Source organism: the organism of the source record quoted next, unplaced genomic scaffold (assembly GCF_019419815.1).
Source record: "Pyrus x bretschneideri cultivar Hongxiangsu unplaced genomic scaffold, Pyrus_bretschneideri_v1 Contig3, whole genome shotgun sequence".
Taxonomy (NCBI): Eukaryota; Viridiplantae; Streptophyta; class Magnoliopsida; order Rosales; family Rosaceae; genus Pyrus; species Pyrus x bretschneideri.
Genome location: NW_025999612.1, coordinates 12,765,939 through 12,785,038, shown reverse-complemented (window position 1 = coordinate 12,785,038; position 19,100 = coordinate 12,765,939). Strand labels below are relative to the sequence as shown.

At 39.3% G+C, this 19,100-nt stretch overlaps 4 protein-coding genes across 12 annotated transcripts; 2 read left to right on the top strand and 2 right to left on the bottom strand.

Annotated features, from left to right (window-relative positions):
• Positions 1-9: 9 nt before the first annotated feature.
• LOC103939972 lies at positions 10-2,783 on the top strand. Of its 6 annotated transcripts, none has more exons than XR_007260145.1 (5): positions 10-504; positions 701-875; positions 968-1,024; positions 1,951-2,004; positions 2,648-2,783. XR_007260145.1 is itself a non-coding variant. In XM_048589208.1 (3 exons), the coding sequence occupies exons 1-2, from the start codon at positions 268-270 to the stop codon at positions 872-874; spliced, it is 411 nt and encodes a 136-aa protein (XP_048445165.1). In that variant the 5' UTR covers positions 10-267; the 3' UTR covers position 875; positions 965-1,024. The 6 variants fall into 6 exon arrangements, 1 of the variants encoding a protein (XP_048445165.1); XR_007260143.1 differs by having other exon boundaries at positions 1,243-2,004; XR_007260144.1 differs by having other exon boundaries at positions 965-1,024; positions 1,871-2,004.
• Positions 2,542-3,744, bottom strand: LOC103939320 (probable glutathione S-transferase). The gene is made up of 2 exons (XM_009349397.3): positions 3,297-3,744; positions 2,542-3,080 (listed from the first exon to the last, which is right to left on the bottom strand). Exons 1-2 carry the CDS (start codon positions 3,603-3,605, stop codon positions 2,715-2,717), a joined length of 675 nt encoding a protein of 224 aa, XP_009347672.2. The 5' UTR covers positions 3,606-3,744; the 3' UTR covers positions 2,542-2,714.
• A 922-nt stretch (positions 3,745-4,666) lies between these two features.
• Positions 4,667-8,685, top strand: LOC103939311 (cyclin-dependent kinase D-3). 4 transcript variants are annotated; one of them, XR_007260126.1, is made up of 8 exons: positions 4,667-4,989; positions 5,561-5,859; positions 5,947-6,055; positions 6,579-6,704; positions 7,207-7,442; positions 7,530-7,835; positions 8,115-8,248; positions 8,338-8,603. XR_007260126.1 is itself a non-coding variant. In XM_048589131.1 (7 exons), the coding sequence occupies exons 1-7, from the start codon at positions 4,885-4,887 to the stop codon at positions 8,668-8,670; spliced, it is 1,212 nt and encodes a 403-aa protein (XP_048445088.1). In that variant the 5' UTR covers positions 4,667-4,884; the 3' UTR covers positions 8,671-8,685. The 4 variants fall into 4 exon arrangements, 2 of the variants coding, with proteins under 2 accessions (XP_048445088.1, XP_048445087.1); XR_007260127.1 differs by having other exon boundaries at positions 8,331-8,603; XM_048589131.1 differs by lacking the exons at positions 8,115-8,248; positions 8,338-8,603 and adding an exon at positions 8,640-8,685.
• A 5,399-nt stretch (positions 8,686-14,084) lies between these two features.
• Positions 14,085-18,348, bottom strand: LOC103939304 (protein DETOXIFICATION 16-like). Its single transcript, XM_018645438.2, has 7 exons — positions 18,052-18,348; positions 17,108-17,652; positions 15,334-15,420; positions 15,171-15,227; positions 14,684-15,041; positions 14,498-14,584; positions 14,085-14,385 (listed from the first exon to the last, which is right to left on the bottom strand). The coding sequence occupies exons 1-7, from the start codon at positions 18,346-18,348 to the stop codon at positions 14,326-14,328; spliced, it is 1,491 nt and encodes a 496-aa protein (XP_018500954.2). The 3' UTR covers positions 14,085-14,325.
• Positions 18,349-19,100: the final 752 nt, after the last annotated feature.

Sequence of the window (19,100 nt, the reverse complement as noted above, 5' to 3'; positions counted from 1 at the left end):
ATCAACAAATCGAATCGGGATCCTCTTAAAATCTCTATGTTCAAAAGTTAAAGATCGAAAATCTGAACTGTTGAAAATAGGGATTCGAACTTTTAATTTGAGTGAGATGAAAAAGCCGTAAAATTTAAAATAAGTTGTCCGAATTTCCAAATCCAACAGCTCCGAACCCGAAAGATCAGGAGAGAAGCTCGATTCAACAGAATGAAGGACCCAAAAGAGGGAGGAGTTGCATGGTACCCCATAGGCACATAGAGAGTGACAGCAGCAATGGCCTCAGCCTCACACAGAGTCACAGCAATCTCCTCCTCCTTGGCTCTCAATTCTTCTCAATCATTTCTCAGACCCTCAAGTCTCCCCCTCCAAATCCCACCTCAATCCAAGCCCACACATCGCAATCCCATCCTCAAATTTTCCACCACAAGAACCAGAGCAACCGTTGATGGCGGCGAACAAAGCGCCACCGCCACATCTCAGCTTGTCCAGGAACCACCACAGCCCACCAAAGTATGCTTTTCTCATTATTTTTTTCTTTCAGTTGCAAAAATTAGCTAAAAGCGTTTTGACAACCAAAAACACTTCGAACTGCATCATCCAGCAGCAAAACTTAAAATGTGCGAGTGAAGAAGCACTTCTTAGGGAGGCACATACTAATGAAAGAACTTATATTTTGATTAAGTTATGCTGTTATTGTTGTGTTAAGGAAGTGGAGGAGAGTGTGAAATTGCTCAAAAATTCCGCGAAAACAAGACGGGTTGAGAAGGAGGAGGTTCTGTCCGCTCTATCCGTCATTGAGAAGGGAAAGCTCGACCCTTCCGGGTTTCTTAACACGCTTAGAATCCCCGGGGAGAACATGGATGCTCATATTTACTGCTGAGGTTAGTATAAAGCTTTCACCTGTGCCATAACCATGTTCAATCTTTCGCCTTTTATACCAGAAATGAGCATTGTTTTGTGGTGTTTGCAGAAGGAATTGAGGGGCGGTCGCTACCTCCCTATTACCGCAGTTCAGCGATTTGATGCTGCTGTAAGTCTTTTTATCTCAATTTCGATCACTCTGTGCCTGCATTTTGTAATGAGCCATTTCTTTGTGAAGTTGCTTGGATATTATTGTTGTTCAAAACTAAATTAGGAGCTCTTAGAAGTTCTCGTCGTCAAGAATAATCGGAAAACATAGGCACGAGTAGCATTTTCCTAGTTGCATTTCAACTTTTGAGGCTAACAAATGTCTGTCGGGGTTATCAGGGAAAGAGAATTGAGAACGGGGTGTATTTCGGGCCATTTGGATGCTTAACATTTGAAGGAAGACTTTAATGGAAGGAGAGAATACTAGCCTTCGTCTTTTAGTCCATCCGAATAAACATTGGACCTTTGAAAACCCTTGAGATCGGTCTAGGCCAGAAAGACGACAGAAAGCCTAGCACGAAGGATCCATTCTTTATATGGTTTTACATTGATGAAGAACTAGCAGTTGGCCGAGGCAAACGTGGGGGAACTGCTTTCTGGTGCCGTTGTCGCCGTGTAGTGACTTAATTTTTGTTTCAGTCAAATATAGATGTTAGATTCACCTTTAAGGATCATATTATACATACACATATGTACATATATCGGGAAATATCAAGGCTGCGTGATGCTTTGTTTATTGGACAGATTAGATTCACCTTTTAGGTGTTTCTTCCTTGACATCAAAGCTCGTTAGCTTCTCTTTTTCGATATATGTATAGTTAAATGTACAAACATTCATACATGTACACACACACACACACACACACACACCTGGAGTGCAGTGTGAATGTTGTTTGTTTACCTTCTCATCGACATACTTTGCCCAATATCGCGCCATTGTTTTTTCGAATGGATCTTCTGGCAACAGTGGGTTCTCTCTCCATGTTTCATCACACATTTTGAAGTCTGCAAATTCTGAAATTGAACCAAGTTTTCAATCTTTTGAAGCATTGGTCTGAAGGCGGGATTTCGAAAAGCATCACATTTCTTGCAGAGAAAGTTGTAAGTCAATCAACTCTCATGTTTATTACTCAAAAGTACTGTTTAGTACGCTCAGATGAACTTTAATCTCACCTAATCTGTTGAACTTTCAAACTAAGGAAGTAAGGATAGAATTTGCTTCTTGCATCACGACCAATTGAACCCTCTTCTAGAAATGTAGTGATGTGTGTGACGTTTATGAGTAGTCAATACTTGAAGATTCGACTTTACCAAACTTTCCTTCTTTAATCTATCCCAAATTTGAACTCTCCACTTATTCCCTTCGTCGGTTGCTTTCTAAATTCTTTCGCTATTGTCTTTAGATTTACGCAGTTAAATTTCGATACAAGGTTAGTTGATTTTACAGCTTCTTGTTCTAATTTGCATCACTATCGGCTTCTCCTTGAATAGTGGTTTTGCTATAATATGCATTTTGTACCTGCTCCTGTGGTTCATTAAACTCGCATTAGAACCGAGCAGCGAGTTATTTCTTAATGGAAGATCATCTAAATTGTTCCCTCCACATCAGAATTTCGGAGTGGTTTCGATACAATGCGGTGCTGCAATGTGATGATTGTTTCTATTTAGTACATGATCGTTGTTCTGTCAAGTGATAACATTAACTGAAATGTTTCTTTCTTCGCTGTTTCATTTATTGTACCAGAATACATAGACAAGAGGAAGACTCATAACAGTAATCAGATCCGGAGGTGAAGAGATTAAGCACGTCCTCATGGTTTGTTGGCGGATATGGAACGAATGTAAATGATGGCATATTGGACGTAGGCGACAAACGCTTCTCTAGCCGGAATGCATTCTTCAATGAGCGGAGTGTGGATGAAGTTCTGACCCCATTGGTGGAGAGATGGAAACATCTCTGCTTCAAGTACCTTGTTGCCTCCAGCTTCTTCAACAGCACTTATCCAGTAAGATATCCATCCCAATACTAAATCTAGATACCCTATTTGTTCTCCGCCGAAAAACTTCTTCCCTTCGATCTGCTTCTCGAGAAGTGCTAGTGATTCTAACACAGACTCTTTCGCCTTCTCCTGCGCTTCGCCTTCTCCTGTGCAAGCTGTCCACACTGGAGGCACAAGCTGGAACGTGAACATACACAAGAAAATTAGTTTCGAGTCGGGAAAGATTAAGAGATTCTCTCTCTACCATATAGGATCAAACACAGGCCGTCTGCACTCAAAACTGAATGTTTTATAAGCATGCATGAGGCAAGAAAACGGAGTGTTAAATTCGCTAGCCGCGCACAAAAGGCATAGCTGTGTCACTTGCATACATATTTTGCACAAAAGGGGTACCTTTTCATCGTTGAACTTGGCCCAAAATCGAGCTGTGGCTCGGTCATATGAGTCCCGAGGCAGCAACGGGTGCTCCTTCCATGTCTCCTCGATGTACTCGAGGATCACAAGTGACTCGACAATGACGTTGTCACCGTGCACAAGCACCGGCACCTTCTTGTAGATGGGGTTGTACTTGAGGAGGAGGGGACTCTTGTTTGCCAAATCTTCTAATATGAACTCATACTCCACACCCTTGAGCTTCAATGCCCACTGAATCCTAGCACTGAAAAGGCTTTCTTTTGTTGCAAACAGCTTCACACCTCCCATTTTCTACCCCCACACCTTTCAAATTTGTGTCAATATTTGCTTGTGCCAACTTTTTGTTTTTATAAAGAGTGGAGAACACACTTTTTGACTAGTCATATCCTTAGTCGTGGATTTTGTATCTTGGATCTTGTAATTTTTTCAATACAAGGTAAAAGCGATGTTTGAACACAGAACTTCAAAATTTGGATGATTCAACATCAACTTCATGTGCAGATACAATATTACTATTTTTTGTACTGGTAACATTGGAGATGGGAAAATCAAACATAGACGTAAATACACTCTTAATCACTTGCGCTTCATTTGTCGAATATCGACAAATGATATTATTGTTTATCCACGTATTATTCATTTACACATAAAAAGATAATAAAGCTACTTGTGGGGTGAGGCTGATCGATTCCACCACATGGATATTCCTTTGAGAAATGCTAAAGTAAGACTCTATATGAACTCAAGAACATTTTTGCTCATCACCATAGTGAGAGACTACTAGTGTATGCTCATCATAATCTAATCATTTGTCATGTGTCTTTTCACTTAATTCTAGCTAAATTTCACATTAAATGTTATTTTTTCAATTTTAGAAAAAGTTATTCAAAGTTAAGTAAAATGACATGTAACAATAGATTAGGTGTATGGTGATCACACACCAAAGTGTAGGCTGTGAGCAAAAATCTCGCATAAGAACTCTGCTTACTTCATTTATTGGCACAATATTTTATGGTATTAGTGCAGGAATTGAGGGCGTAGACAATCAACTGTCAGCTGACAGGGAGTCCATGAAGAATCATACTTTTGATATCAATACAAAAATATCAATCATACCATTCATGACATCATTGCTTACGCACATACGGGCACGTCGAGCGGGTAGTCGGGTCTACTGGGCTACATATCAGTTGCCCAAAACGGTTTGGATATAATCTTAGACTTCCCTCAGCCCAAGCCCAAATTATAATATAGAACATGTCAAAAGTCTAAAATACCCCCAATAATGTTCAAAATTAAAAAGCGAACCACTTCCAGTTAAAAGCAGAATAATAAATAAACAAATAACGTTGAAATTGACGTTGCTTCTACACGCTCTGTCTCTGTCCTCTCTGGGGCTTCAACGGCTTTCTCGTCTGCGCCAAATGCTAAAACCCTAAAGAATTTTCCCGATAGAATGATTTTCCCGGAAAATTCCCAATTGTGTATAGAAAATTCACCCAGAAACTTCACTGTAAAAACGTAAATTGAATTAAACTTCAGTAAGGTGATAACTAGGAGAGTGACAATGGCAGAGGTCGATCTGACTAAGAAAGTGGCGGATAGGTATCTGAAGCGCGAGGTTCTTGGTGAAGGTACCTATGGAGTCGTCTACAAAGCCATTGATACGAAGGTAAAAGCCCTACCATTTCTCTTCAGTCGTGGAATTTTTGTCAAATTTTGAAAATTTCTTTTTGCTTTGTGTAATCTTTCGAGTTTTCTGGGTTGTGCATTTTGCGTGTTTGTGTGCGTGTGTCTGTGGAATTTGATTTTTAAGGACTTGTTTGTTTGCTGAGAAAATTGAGTTCTGAATGTGAAAAGAATTTCACTTTTTTGGATGGAATTGTATAACATTGTAGCTTAAAGTCTTTTTTTTTTTTTTGAACTTTCCGCTATACTTAGAAACTGGGTTGGGTTGCAATCGATTTTGAGTGCAGACACCGAATTCTTAGTCGCCTTTGAAATGGAGTTCTTCAACACCATGTTGCCTATACTTCTGCCGTTAGAAAATTGGAAATTGTTGTTATAATTTGAGAATGGTTTTTCACCTTTCTGAGCTACCAAATGAGCAACTAACGAGTCGGTATTCTTTTGAAGTGGTTTAAAGTTTCCTTTTCTTTTGCTTATAACTGAATGCACCGTAATAAGTTTGATGAGTAGTCTCTATCGATTCTGATTTCGGTTTCAATACATTCCTTGTGCAGACAGGACAGACAGTTGCTATTAAAAAAATTCGGCTTGGGAAGCAAAAGGAAGGGGTGAATTTCACAGCTCTCAGAGAAATTAAGCTGCTTAAAGAGCTGAAAGATCCGAACATAATTGAGTTGATTGAAGCATTCCCGCATAAAGGAAACTTGCATCTTGTATTTGAGTTCATGGAAACGGACCTTGAAGCTGTTATACGTGATCGGAATATATTCCTATCACCAGCTGACATAAAGTCATACCTTCAGATGACGTTAAAAGGACTTGCTGTTTGCCACAAGAAATGGGTTTTACACAGGTAGTCCTTTTGTCTAGAAGCCTTCTTTGTAGATAATTATTTGGTTGTTATTATTTGTCTGAGATGTGTGCTAATTGTGCTTTGCAGGGATATGAAGCCTAACAACTTGTTGATAGGACCTAATGGGCAGCTTAAACTTGCAGATTTTGGTTTAGCACGAATATTTGGGAGCCCAGATCGCAGGTTCACTCATCAGGTTTGTTTCTCCTTGTCTTGATGGTATTTTGAGTTAGATCTCTTTACATATAATTTTATGCTTTTTACTGAAAGCAAGCCTACTAAAGTGCCACTGCTTGTCCTTGGCACTGTGAGTTGGTTTGATGCCAGTCTTCACTTGTCTTAGAAACCTCCTCTCCATGGTGGTATTGGTTATTACACTATCCATGTGAGAGATGTAAAACAAATGTGGTGGGTATTTGGTAAATTGTTTAGAATGAAACACTTTCGAAATGGCCTTCAGATATTAAGACTCCTGTCTTAATAGTTTTTCGTTAGATTGTACAACAAACCAGTATATATGACCCTTTTTCCCTTAAATTATTAATAGACGACGTATTTGCTTTGGAAATTATATTCAAATATCTGCTAATTGGGCGCATTCCTTCAAAGTCTACAAAGATGGTGTTTCTTTTATATACCACTAAAAAGTGCATTTTCTTTCAGTGATTAGCATGCTTTTAGGTTCAAGCTCTTTATAACACCTTGACACATATTAATAGGTCTTTGCCCGTTGGTATAGAGCACCTGAGCTGTTATTTGGCACCAAGCAATATGGACCTGGGGTAGATGTTTGGGCTGCAGCTTGTATATTTGCTGAACTTCTCTTACGCAGACCCTTTTTGCAGGTAAATCCATATTTCATAATTGTAGTGAAACTCTTTTTATGTGGTACTCTTTTCCATTAGCCAATATGTTTTTATTGCTGTTATAGTTTTCATTTTGTCGCTTATGTGTTCATGTTTTCAAATTCTTATTACAAGTACTCGTTTCTGGCAGTGGACAAAAAACAAACATGAGTTTGTTAGATATTATTTTACACCAAAGAGAAAATCCTGTATTGGGTTGCATCTTCGTGAGCTCATTGTAATAGCCACCGCCAATTGTGTCTCACTTTTGAGATTTTACTTTACTGCACATTTCTGTCATTTCTGCGGAATGTTTATATGAAGATGGTTCTCACTAGCTAATATTTTACTGACGTCTTCAATAAATCAACTTTGATCACTTTTGCAATGTTTTGTCATGTGTAATTTTGTTATTGCTCTCCATGGGCCATGCATAAATGAAGTTTAGGCTGGGTGCACCTTTTTCTGACTACATTTTGGATTGATTTGAAATGTTTAATAGGGATCAAGTGATATTGATCAATTAGGAAAGATTTTTGCGGCTTTTGGGACTCCAACACCTTCTCAGTGGCCTGATATGGTATACCTCCGGGATTATGTGGAATACCAATATGTTCCAGCACCCCCTTTGCGTTCATTGTTTCCAGTGGCTGGTGATGATGCCCTAGATTTGTTAGCGAAGATGTTTACTTATGACCCCAAAGTTAGAATTTCCGTACAGCAGGCATTAGAGCACAGGTATCAGGCTCTAGCTATTCAACTGAGTATCTACACATTTTTGTTTTCTCTTTTTGTTCTGTGTGTGATATCTGTGGTACTCTTTAGGTACTTTACATCTGCCCCTCTTCCTACGTATCCAGACAAGCTTCCTAGACCTGCTCCAAAGCGGGAATCTAAGGCTTCAGATTTTGATCCACATGATGGTCCTACTGTGTTATCACCTCCACGAAAATCAAGGAGAGTGATGCCAAAGCGTGATGGTTTTGAAGGAAATTCACATGTTGATAAGATTGATGATCGTTTCAGTGAAGCCAGACATGCTGCTGGTGAAAATACAAGCAGGAATGAACCAGTGTCAGTTGATTTTTCTATCTTTGGAGCAAAACCTCCAACTAGACCTACAATTAATAGGTAAAACACTTTATACATGTTCTTTCTTAATGCGTTTAAATTTCTGTACTCTCTCAAATTTGCATCACAGTTGTACACTTTAGCTTGAAGTGATTTCAAAACCTCATAATACGATAACAATAAAAAGTATACGAAACCAGATTCCAAAGGATTGGATTCTAGACTTAGCATCATCTCTCTTGGAATCAAACGGTCCAAGTGTATCCCGGTTTATGTGTTAGCTGTGTTATTGAGTAGAGTGCGGATTTTGAATTGTTTTCTTTACTCTTTCTTCTGCAGTGCTGACAGAACACATCTAAAGAGGAAACTAGATCTTGAATTTCAACATCCCGAATAAGAACATTCTATGCACTGAATCATATATCTTATTTGTTTGAGAGGTGTAAGATTGCAGCGGGTCTCACATTAATGAAGTATGTTGCTAATGTATGAAGTATATCTTCATTTCTTTTTTACATCTGCTTTCAAGGTTCTCAATGGCTTTCGTTTGTTGAGATTATAGGGAGGAGAAAACATTCGGTGAAGTCGAAGATAATCACGATGCAGATAATTATGTTTGGAGGTGTAAAAATAATTTTGATGACATTAAACCGAAAATTTGTACCTAGTCCATGTAAGGCTAAAATTTGAGAGCTTGTGTTGTGTTGCTTCATTTTTTCCTGGTCTAATTGTTGAGGGTAATTACTAATTAGGTGCCAACATTCATACCGTTATCGAACTTAGAGATGAAAGTCAACGTTATGGATTCATGTTGTCTTTTTGTTTCTTTATGATGAATCCGTTTTTAGTGAATCCGTTTGGCAGAGAAAAAGTTAATGTGCTTCCAATGTTCTGAGGTTGATTAGGTTCCGTGTCCCTCGGCAGCTCCGTGAGTTTCTCAGAATCCGAAAGTAGTAGGGTGTGCCGTTTTGCAGCCTACAAATGGAACCTGGAAACTTTTGTTGAGAATCAATGTCAGCCCAAAACCATAAGTAATTCACAACCCAATCTAAAGTCCAAGTCCATATCTAGTTTGATGATGTAATTGCTTACAATTGTAAAGTTAGGCAATGTTAGGTATGGTTGCGTGGAAAAAAATTAGGTGCAATTAATGGGTTTTGTGTGGTAGTAAATAATCTTAGTTTAATTAAGTGTGTGATGTAGTTTTCATTTGGTTTGCTATAAATACCCAAGTTCCCAAGCATTGTATATCATCCAAGGAAAAACAAAGTGTGTGATGTAGTTTTCATTTGGTTTGCTATAAATACCCAAGTTCCCAAGCATTGTATATCATCCAAGGAAAAACAAAGCCTAGAGCTAAATAAGAAAAACTTTGCTAATTAATTTGTTTTGTGAGCTTTCTTTAAGAGTGTGCTCTATTTTCTTCTTCTTGGGATCATTAGAGTTATCTTGGATACTCTTCTTATTCAATAATTGGTATCAGAGCCAAGTCGGTTAGGGATCGTTCTTGGTAGAGCATTGGTTGTAAAGTCTCTTGAAATTCCAAGTATGCTCTGTGGTTGCAGTTTTGACTGATCTTCCACATCAGAAGAGATTTCTTGAGATTATTGCTGGGGTTATCACAAACCTTGAGAGGGAGCTTCTTTGTGTCGAGAGTAGTGTATTACTCTGCACGATAGTCACTCAAGCTTGTTCGATATAGTCAAAGTCTTGCTGATACGATGAGTGATCTTCAAGTTGTTGGAGGAATCAAGAAGCTCAACAACCAAAACTATAACACGTGGGCAACGTGTATAGAGTCTTACCTTCAAGGTCAAGACTTGTGGGAGGTTGTCGGTGGTAGTGAAGCTACACAACCGGCAGCGGAAGATGCTAACGGCGTCTTGCGGAAGTGGAGAATTAAAGCATGCAAATCAATGTTTGCTTTAAAGACCACAATAGAAGAAGAAATGTTGGAGCACATTCGGGATGCTAAAACGCCAAAGGAAGCATGAGACACTTTTGTTACACTCTTTTCGAAGAGGAACGATACAAAATTGCAACTTCTCGAGAATGAGCTGCTATCGATGGTACAACACGACATGACGATTGCCCAGTACTTTCACAAGGTGAAGTCGATATGCCGCGAAATTTCAGAATTAGATCCAACAGCTCCTATTGGGGAAACCAGGATGAAGAGAATAATTATCCATGGTTTAAGACCCGAATATCGAGGGTTTATTGCCGCTATACAAGGATGGCCGACACAACCATCACTTGTTGAGTTTGAAAATTTGCTTGCAGGTCAAGAAGGTATGGCCAAGCGAATGGGAAGAGTCTCACTGAAGAGTGAAGAGGAAGCGCTTTACACCAACAAAAACAAAGGCACCTTCAAGCGGTACACTGGTAGTGGATCTAAAAAGGATGGAGAAAAGGTACAAAGTCACCAAGGAAATAGAGGCTCTCATCCAGGGGGAGCTTGGAAGAATCGCGGTAATAGTAAAAAGTTTAGTAGCAAGTGTTACAACTGCGGGAAGATGGGCCACATGGCGAAAGATTGTTGGACCAAGAAAGAGCCTGTTGAAAGTAATACTGCTACTTCCAGTTCGAAGGAGAATAGTGAAGATGGCTGGGATGCTGAAGTATTATTCGTTACGGAGGAAGAAGAAGAATTAGCCCTCACGGTAACAACACCAGAACGCATTGACTACAAAAATGATTGGATCGTAGATTCGGGCTGCTCAAATCATATGACGGGTGATAAACAGAAGCTGCAAAATCTATCTGAATCCAAAGGAGGTTGTGTGGTGGTGACAGCCGACAACTCAAGGTTACCGATAGTTCACATCGGTAAGACAATAGTTAAGCCTCGATATAATTCTAACCAGGTGCCACTTCAAGATGTTTATCATGTCCCAGGAATGAAGAAAAATTTGCTATATGTGGCTCAATTGACATCATCAGGCCACCATGTCTTGTTCGGTCCACGAGATGTGAAGGTGTATCGTGACCTCAAAATCTCAGAAACACCAACAATGGAGGGGCGACGATTGGAGTCAGTCTATGTAATGTCAGCAGAATCTGCATATGTAGACAGGACAAGGAAAAATGAGACATCAGATCTATGGCACATGCGGTTAGGTCACGTTAGCTATTCCAAGCTAAGTGTGATGGTGAAAAAGTCGATGCTTAAGGGGCTTCCTCAACTGGACGTGCGAACAGACACAGTATGTGCAGGATGCCAGTATGGTAAAGCACACCAATTGCCATATGAGGAATCGAAGTTTAAAGCAAAAGAACCATTAAAGTTAGTTCACTCTGATGTGTTCGGATCAGTTAAGCAACCGTCTGTTGGTGATATATGGTACATGGTAACATTCATTGATGACTTCTCAAGGTATGTGTGGGTCTTCTTTATGAAAGAAAAATCTGACACATTCTTAAAGTTTAAAGAGTTCAGAGAGTCAGCCGAAGGAGAAGTGGGAAAGAAGATCCTTTGCCTGCGCACAGATAACGAGGGAGAATATAGCTCAAGTGAGTTCTCTCAATACCTAAGGGAATGTCGAATACGTCATCAGTACACTTGTGCCAACACACCACAACAAAATGGTGTAGCTGAGAGAAAGAACCGGTATCTTGCAGAAGTCTGTCGAAGTATGCTACATGCAAAGAACGTACCGGGAAGGTTTTGGGCTGAAGCAATGAGGACTGCAGCCTTTGTGATCAACAGACTTCCTCAACCAAGGTTAGGATTTGTTTCTCCCTTTGAGAATCTGTGGAACATGAAACCTACAGTTAGCTATTTTCGAGTATTTGGCTGTGTATGTTATGTATTTGTTCCTGATCATTTACGAAGCAAATTTGACAAGAAAGCTGTTAGATGTATCTTTGTGGGATACGACAGCCAGAGAAAGGGATGGAAATGTTGTGATCCAACAAGTGGAAGGTGCTACACTTCACGAGATGTGGTGTTTGATGAAGCGTTTTCTTGGTGGTCATCAGAGAATGAGGTGCTACCAGACTCTAGAGAATTTGGAGAAAAGCTGCAATAGAAGATGGGGGAGCATACTATCCAACTCCAACCAAGTTCAGATGAATCAGGAGATCCAAATGACGATGATGTCGAACAGAGAGTGACTCAGAATCCTTGGCAAACTGGCATGTATCAACAACCAGACGAAGAAGGTGGGCCTAGTGTACCGGAAAAATCAACTCCACAATCTCAACTCCGAAAGTCAACAAGAGCACGGAGACCAAATCCCAAATACGCCTATGCAGCCATAATTGAAGAAGCAACAGAACTTGAGATGTTCGAAGAAGCATCACAGAGTTTTGAGTGGATGACAGTTATGAAAGAAAAGGTTGATGCACTTGAGCAAAATAAAGTCAAGAGATGTCAAACTCATATCCTGTAAGTGGGTTTACAAGATAAAGCGTCGTCCAGATGGGTCAATCGAGAGGTACAAGGCACGACTAGTAGCTCGTGGTTTTTCTCAACAGTACGGACTAGACTATGATGAAACGTTTAATCCAGTGGCAAAACTTACAACAGTACGAGTCCTACTTGCACTTGCAGCTAACAAAGATTGGAATCTATACCAAATGGATGTGAAGAATGCTTTCTTACATGGAGAGTTAGATCGGGAGATCTACATGATGCAGCTAATGGGCTTTAAAAGCGAAACTCATCCTGAGTACGTGTGCAAGTTAAGGAAAGCACTTTACGGATTGAAACAAGCACCAAGAGCGTGGTACGGTAAGATTGCAGAGTTTCTAACATAAAGTGGTTATTCAGTAACACCTGCAGATTCCAGCTTGTTTGTCAAAGCCAATGAAGGAAAGCTAGCTATCGTGCTAGTGTATGTGGATGACTTGATCATAACCGGTGATGATGAGGCAGAAATTCTTCGGACGAAGGAGAATTTATCAATCCGTTTCCATATGAAGGAACTTGGCCAACTCAAGCACTTCCTTGGTCTAGAGATTGATCGCACACAAGAAGGAATATTTCTCTGTCAGCAAAAATATTCCAAAGATTTATTGAAGAAGTTTGGAATGCTCAAATGCAAGCCAATTTTGACACCGATGGAACCAAACGCCAAAATGTGTGCACATGAAGGAAAAGATTTAGAAGATGCGACAATCTATCGACAATTGGTAGGTAGTCTGATCTACTTAACCTTGACTCGACCTGACATTTCTTATGCAGTTGGTGTGATGAGTCGGTACATGCAAAATCCAAAGAAGCCTCATTTGGAAGCAGTTCGACGAATACTGAGATATGTGAAGAGTACAATTGACTATGATCTTTTGTACAAGAAAGGTGAAGATTGGAAGTTAGTTGGTTACTGTGATGCTGACTATGCGGGAGATCATGACACCAGGAGATCAACAATTGGGTATGTGTTTAAGCTTGGTTCTGGAACCATCTCTTGGTGTAGCAAGAGACAGCCAACGGTATCTTTGTCAACCACAGAAGCAGAGTATAGAGCAGCAGCAATGGCAGCTCAAGAGAATGCATGGCTGGTACAGTTGATGAGTGATCTACATCAACCAGTAGATTATCCAGTACCATTGTACTGTGATAACCAATCGGCCATTCGCTTGGCGGAAAATCCAGTCTTTCATGCAAGAACTAAACATGTGGAAGTGCACTACCACTTTATCAGAGAAAAGGTTCTACAAGAAGAGATTGAGATGAGACAGGTCAAGACGAATGATCAAGTTGCGGACTTGTTCACAAAAAGTTTAAGTACAGGCAAGCTCGAAAATTTTCGCTGTCTGCTCAGCACAGTGCAAAGAATGAGAGCTGACATTGAGGGGGAGTGTTGAGAATCAATGTCAGCCCAAAACCATAAGTAATCCACAACCCAATCTAAAGTCCAAGTCCATATCTAGTTTGATGATGTAATTGCTTACAATTGCAAAGTTAGGCAATGTTAGGTATGGTTGAGTGGAAAAAAATTAGGTGCAATTAATGGGTTTTGTGTGGTAGTAAATAATCTTAGTTTAATTAAGTGTGTGGTGTAGCTTTCATTTGGTTTGCTATAAATACCCAATTCCTCAAGCATTGTATATCATCCAAGGAAAAACAAAGTCTAGAGCTAAATAAGAAAAGCTTTGCTAATTAGTTTGTTTTGTGAGCTTTCTTTAAGAGTGTGTTCTATTTTCTTCTTCTTGGGATCATTAGAGTTATCTTGGATACTTTTCTTATTCAACAACTTTTGCATGCTAGGATTTTTGGACAAGTAAGTCATCCTCCAACATTGACATGTGCTGAACCCTCATTCTTGTTCTTTGCTAATTCCATCCTAGTTTATTCTTTTGCGAAAACCGAAAAGAAAACGCATATTTTGAATCATTTTAGCAAAAATGAATTCCTTGTAGGATAGGAATATATTCTTGAATTTCTTCATAAACAACAAAGGTTTATTAATCAGTTGCATATTGTAAATCATATCGAGTTGCACCACCATTGACACTGGCAAGATTTTTCCGGAGGTTTATTCATTACGCGTATGCACCTAGTGTACGTGGAATCTGTTGTCCGTCATAGTTCAGCTTCATGACACTATGTGACTACGTCCACACAAACTGTCGACTCGTACACTCTTTCTGTAGCTTTATTTGCCTAACCAAATCCAACAACATATCAGTAATAAGAAAACATGATGAAGAGGAAAAGTATAATTTGTGCTTCGATCGATAGATTGATTGATTGATTGATAGAGAAAGAATGTAACCTCCTTCTGCCAGTTCGTGCGTATGGTTACGGTAAGAAGCAACAAGACTTGCACAATCAGTGCACAGATGATCCCCAGCCAGAGCCCCTACTCAAAACAGTTTGACAGACAAAGTTATATGGAAGGGAAGGAAAAGAAGAAAACCGAAAAACCCTTTTCGCTTCGTCATTTTTTTGTTCTCCTTACCTTTCCACCAACATGAAGGACGAAAGCCATCAAAATAGCCAAAGGAATTCCAACCAAGTAGTACGCCCCGAGATTCACATATGCTCCAATCTTCTGCCACCCACATCCTCTAGCAGTGCCCGAAAGAACACACTGGAGGCCGTCTAGAAAGTTGGATGTTGCAAGTATAGGCATCATGGTTGCAAGGTAATCGATAACTTCTCTTTCGTTGCTATAAGCGTAGCCCCAGAAGTTGCGTATCAGTATCAGGACCGATCCCACCAATATACCCTCGGTAATGGCCATGACTAACACAACGCACACTGCTAAGCGCGCTGTTTCTGGACGCCCTGCTCCTAATTCATTGGAGACACGAGTGCTGCACGTCACAGAAACAGAACAGATACGTAAAGCCACGGTTTAATCTCAATGCTGGTCTTAACTTTCGAGTGCTAAGTTGTAAGAGCTTATTGACTTTATAGTTTAGATGTGTCATAACATAGCTCACCTCACGGCAGAACTGAGTCCGAAAGGGATCATCCAAACCATTGCCGCTGTATTCAAACTGGAAATCGATGTATTTGGTAAGTAACAACGTTAAAAGTGCAAGATATATGATAATCTAGAACACGTAAACTATGGAAGAATGATCATCACAGTTCGGAACTAACCTGATAGAAAGCACTGAGGTTTCCAACTCCGGGTTTGGAAGAAGACCGGATAGAAGAACAATCATTTCAAACGACCACATTTCCAAGCTGTTAAATTTCATTTCCAACAGCATTAGGATCTTAGACTCTCACAAAACAGATATTAGTAGTACACTTGTTGGGTTTTTTCCGGCCCATGATAAATTGTCCAAAGTCTCTAAGGAATTATAGTCTTAGAGGATTAAATTGTTTTCCCAATCGGAGTCGTTTTCCCAATTGGAGTTGTTTTCCCAATTGGAGTTAGTTTCTCAATTGGAGAAGGATTCATAACTAGATTCCAATTAGGATTAGTAATCCTTATTGAAGAATACCTTTATTACGTCTATATAAAGGGGCTATTGTACTAATTTTGAATTGGACGGAGCAAAACAATAAATTGTATACCACTCTAGGGATTAGAGTGAGAGAATATTGTAAAGTGTGTGTGAGAGAAAAGAAAAGAGATAGTGTATTTCTTGTTCTTGTTCTTTCAGGTTTTTCGTCAATTCCTAGTTCTAGAGATTTGGCAAGTTTATTGATTGTACTCATTATTGATATAGTGAAAAATTGTTATTGCTATCCCGTGGACGTAGACACATAGTGCTGAACCACATAAATTCTTGGTGTTATTTATCTTGGTTATTTGTTTTTGGATTTCTGGAGTTTGTTCTTGTTTTTCCCATTCTTAAACGTGATATTCTCAACAAGTGGTATCAGAGCCTGGTTTGGCTGATATTCGTTTAGAATGGAGGGTGCAACCCGCTTTAATTGGGTTACGTGGAAATCAAGAGGAGGACATGCTTTACTGCAGGTGTTAAGAGCAAGCCATCAAGTATGTCTGATGCTGATTGGACCAAGATGAAGATAAAAGATGCTTTCTGGCAAAGAAGTCTATAATTGCCTTTGCCAATGAAGATGAGATTTTCGATCACATGGAGTCTGGTCATGGGTATTGCGATCAGGGGAGCCTGGTTAAGAGAAGTCTAATCAAAAGGGTCTTGGTTAATGAGTAGTTCGATCAAGGGGAGCTTGGTTATGGGTAGTTCGATCAAGGGGAGTCTGGTCATGAAAAGTTCGATCAATGGGAGTTTGGTCAAGAGGAGCAATCCTATTATGTTCTACCTTCCTCATGGTCTGGAGGGGGAGATTGTTGGGTTTTTTCTAGCCCATGATAAGTTGTCTTAAGTCTATAAGGAATTATAGTCTTAGAGGATTAAATTGTTTTCCCAATTGGAGTTCTTTTCCCAATTGGAGTTAGTTTCTCAATTGAAGAAGGATTCATAACTAGATTCCAATTAGGATTAGTAATCCTTATTGAAGAAGACCTTTATTATGTCTATATAAAGGAGCTATTGTACTAGTTTTGAATTGGACGGAGCAAAACAATAAATTGTATACCACCCTAGGGATTAGAGGGAGAGATTATTGTAAAGTGTGTGTGAGAGAAAAGAAAAGAGATAGTGTATTTCTTGTTCTTGTTCTTTCAGGTTTTTCGTCAATTCCTGGTTCTAGAGATTTGACAAGATTATTGGTTGTACTCATTATTGATATAGTGAAAGATTGTTGTTGCTATCCCATAGACGTAGGCACATATTGCTGAACCACGTAAATTCTTGGTGTTATTTATCTTGGTTATCTGTTTTTTGATTTCCGGAGTTTGTTCTTGTTTTCCCATTCTTAAACGTGATATTCTCAACAAAAATAACGTATGTAGGAACATTGTGAAACGTCGAAAAAATATATACGAGAAACTTACCAAACCATGACAGCTGAAGGAACAGCAAGCCTAATGAATGTAGTAACGTTGTGAAAAGCCTCCTTCGAAAAGCCTGTCCAAGTTTTCGCACATGATGAAGAGAACTTGACATAAAGCGCCAATAATAACACATTGATCCAAAAGGAGATTGAAATTGCCAGGGCAGCTCCCCTGCCACCAAGACCGGATTTAAACACAAGAACCCAACAGAGAGGGATGTGAAGCAAAGCTGTAACCGCAGAGCTCAGCATCATCGGGAACACGACGTTTTGAGTTTGTAAGAATCTGACGAGGCACTGGAGGAGTCCGTATGCAAAAAGGGAAGGGATCGTGAAGCGCGCAAATTCCCCAGCTTCTGCTGCAATGGCAGCATTTTGGCCTAGAGCTGTTAGGATTGTTTTTGTGTTTGCGGAAATGATGGCGAGAGGTATGCAAACAAGTGAAAGAACAAGCATTGCTCTCTGCAAGTGTATGCCCATCAGACGGTACTGCTTTGCACCATAGCACTGGCCTGATAATGTGTCCAATGCGCTCGACATTCCCACCTGTTTGAATCGAAAACCGAAAAGATTATCAGAAACTTATAGAAAGATCAACTGTTTCAACTTGGAAGAGGGTTCTAACTTCAACACAAACCCTAGCATCCATAAAGCTAAATGGGGTGTAAGTTTAACACAATTGTATCCTAGTATCTAAAGTATGAAACTCTTAAGTCACATAAACTACAAAATTAAACACTTTTCCATTTGAGTGAACTTCTTTAGAGTTAATCTTTCAGTGATGACCTAAAAAGTACGAGCGGATTGGATAATCATGCATATTACAGTACTGTGTTAAGTGGGTCTAAAGAGTGATTACCGATTAGCGCAGTATTAACTTACTATCTGGTAAACGCTTAAGCGATACTGAACCAATAATCATAGATGTAGAGGAGGCAAACGTACCAACAAGCTGAAACCGGTGACGGAAGTGAAAGAAAGGGCCATGGTAGCACCGGAGAGAGATAATTCACCAAGGTGACCTACAAACATAACAGCTATTATCTGTATAGAGTACTGCAATAAGCTCACACAAATAAGAGGTCCTGCCAGCCATATCTGCTTCTTCACTTCTTTAACTATTTCCTCTCTCTTAAATCCCTTTATTCCATGGTTATTTCTCCCAGTCTCCTTAGTTACATCTTCTTCGCAAGCTTGAATCAATGGCGAGCTTAGAGATGGTCTGTCGTCTTCTCTCTCCATTTTCTGCTTAGCTTCTTGAGAGAGAGAGAGAGAGAGAGAGAGAGAGAGAGAGAGATTGTGAGTGGCGGAGGGGAAGAAAGACAGATGGTAGTTTGGATTATGTTATAAAGGAGTTGAGGATCTTGTTTTTTTGTTCGTTTTTAGTACATTACATATTATAGCAAGGTGTTCGTCACGTAGTTGGTTGATTACAGTCGAAGTTTTGAGTTCAAACGATTCTTCTTTCTATATATTTATATAAAATGTTCGTTTATAATCCAAAAATATCAATCATAAACAAAAACACTTGTAACTACAAATATGTTGTCTAATTACATTCACAAAAAATAATCCGAAAAAAAAAAAAGAAACGAGAAAGCATCTTTTTTATAAAATAGTTGAATCTTCTTATAATCAACCCAATGAAAAGGTGCGCGTGATGCTGCTATTTTATTTTTTTATTTTTTATTTTTGTAACAAATGATATTATGAGAAAGTGTGCTGAATCTTATAATGAGCTAATAATAAAGTAGTTCAAATTCGTATTTGTTAAGAATCAAACTTAAAATCTCTCATTTATAAATGAAGAGAAATACTATTAAACTGTAGTGCTAAAAAAACTATGTAACTCTCCCTCAAGAGTTAAGACCTAGCTTGGTGATTGCAGTGAGTAAATTGATATAAACAAAAAAGATCTTGTGATAAAATAAGAAATCATGATAGTAAAGGGGTGGATTTGTAATTAGGATAAAAATAATAATTGACGTGAAAAC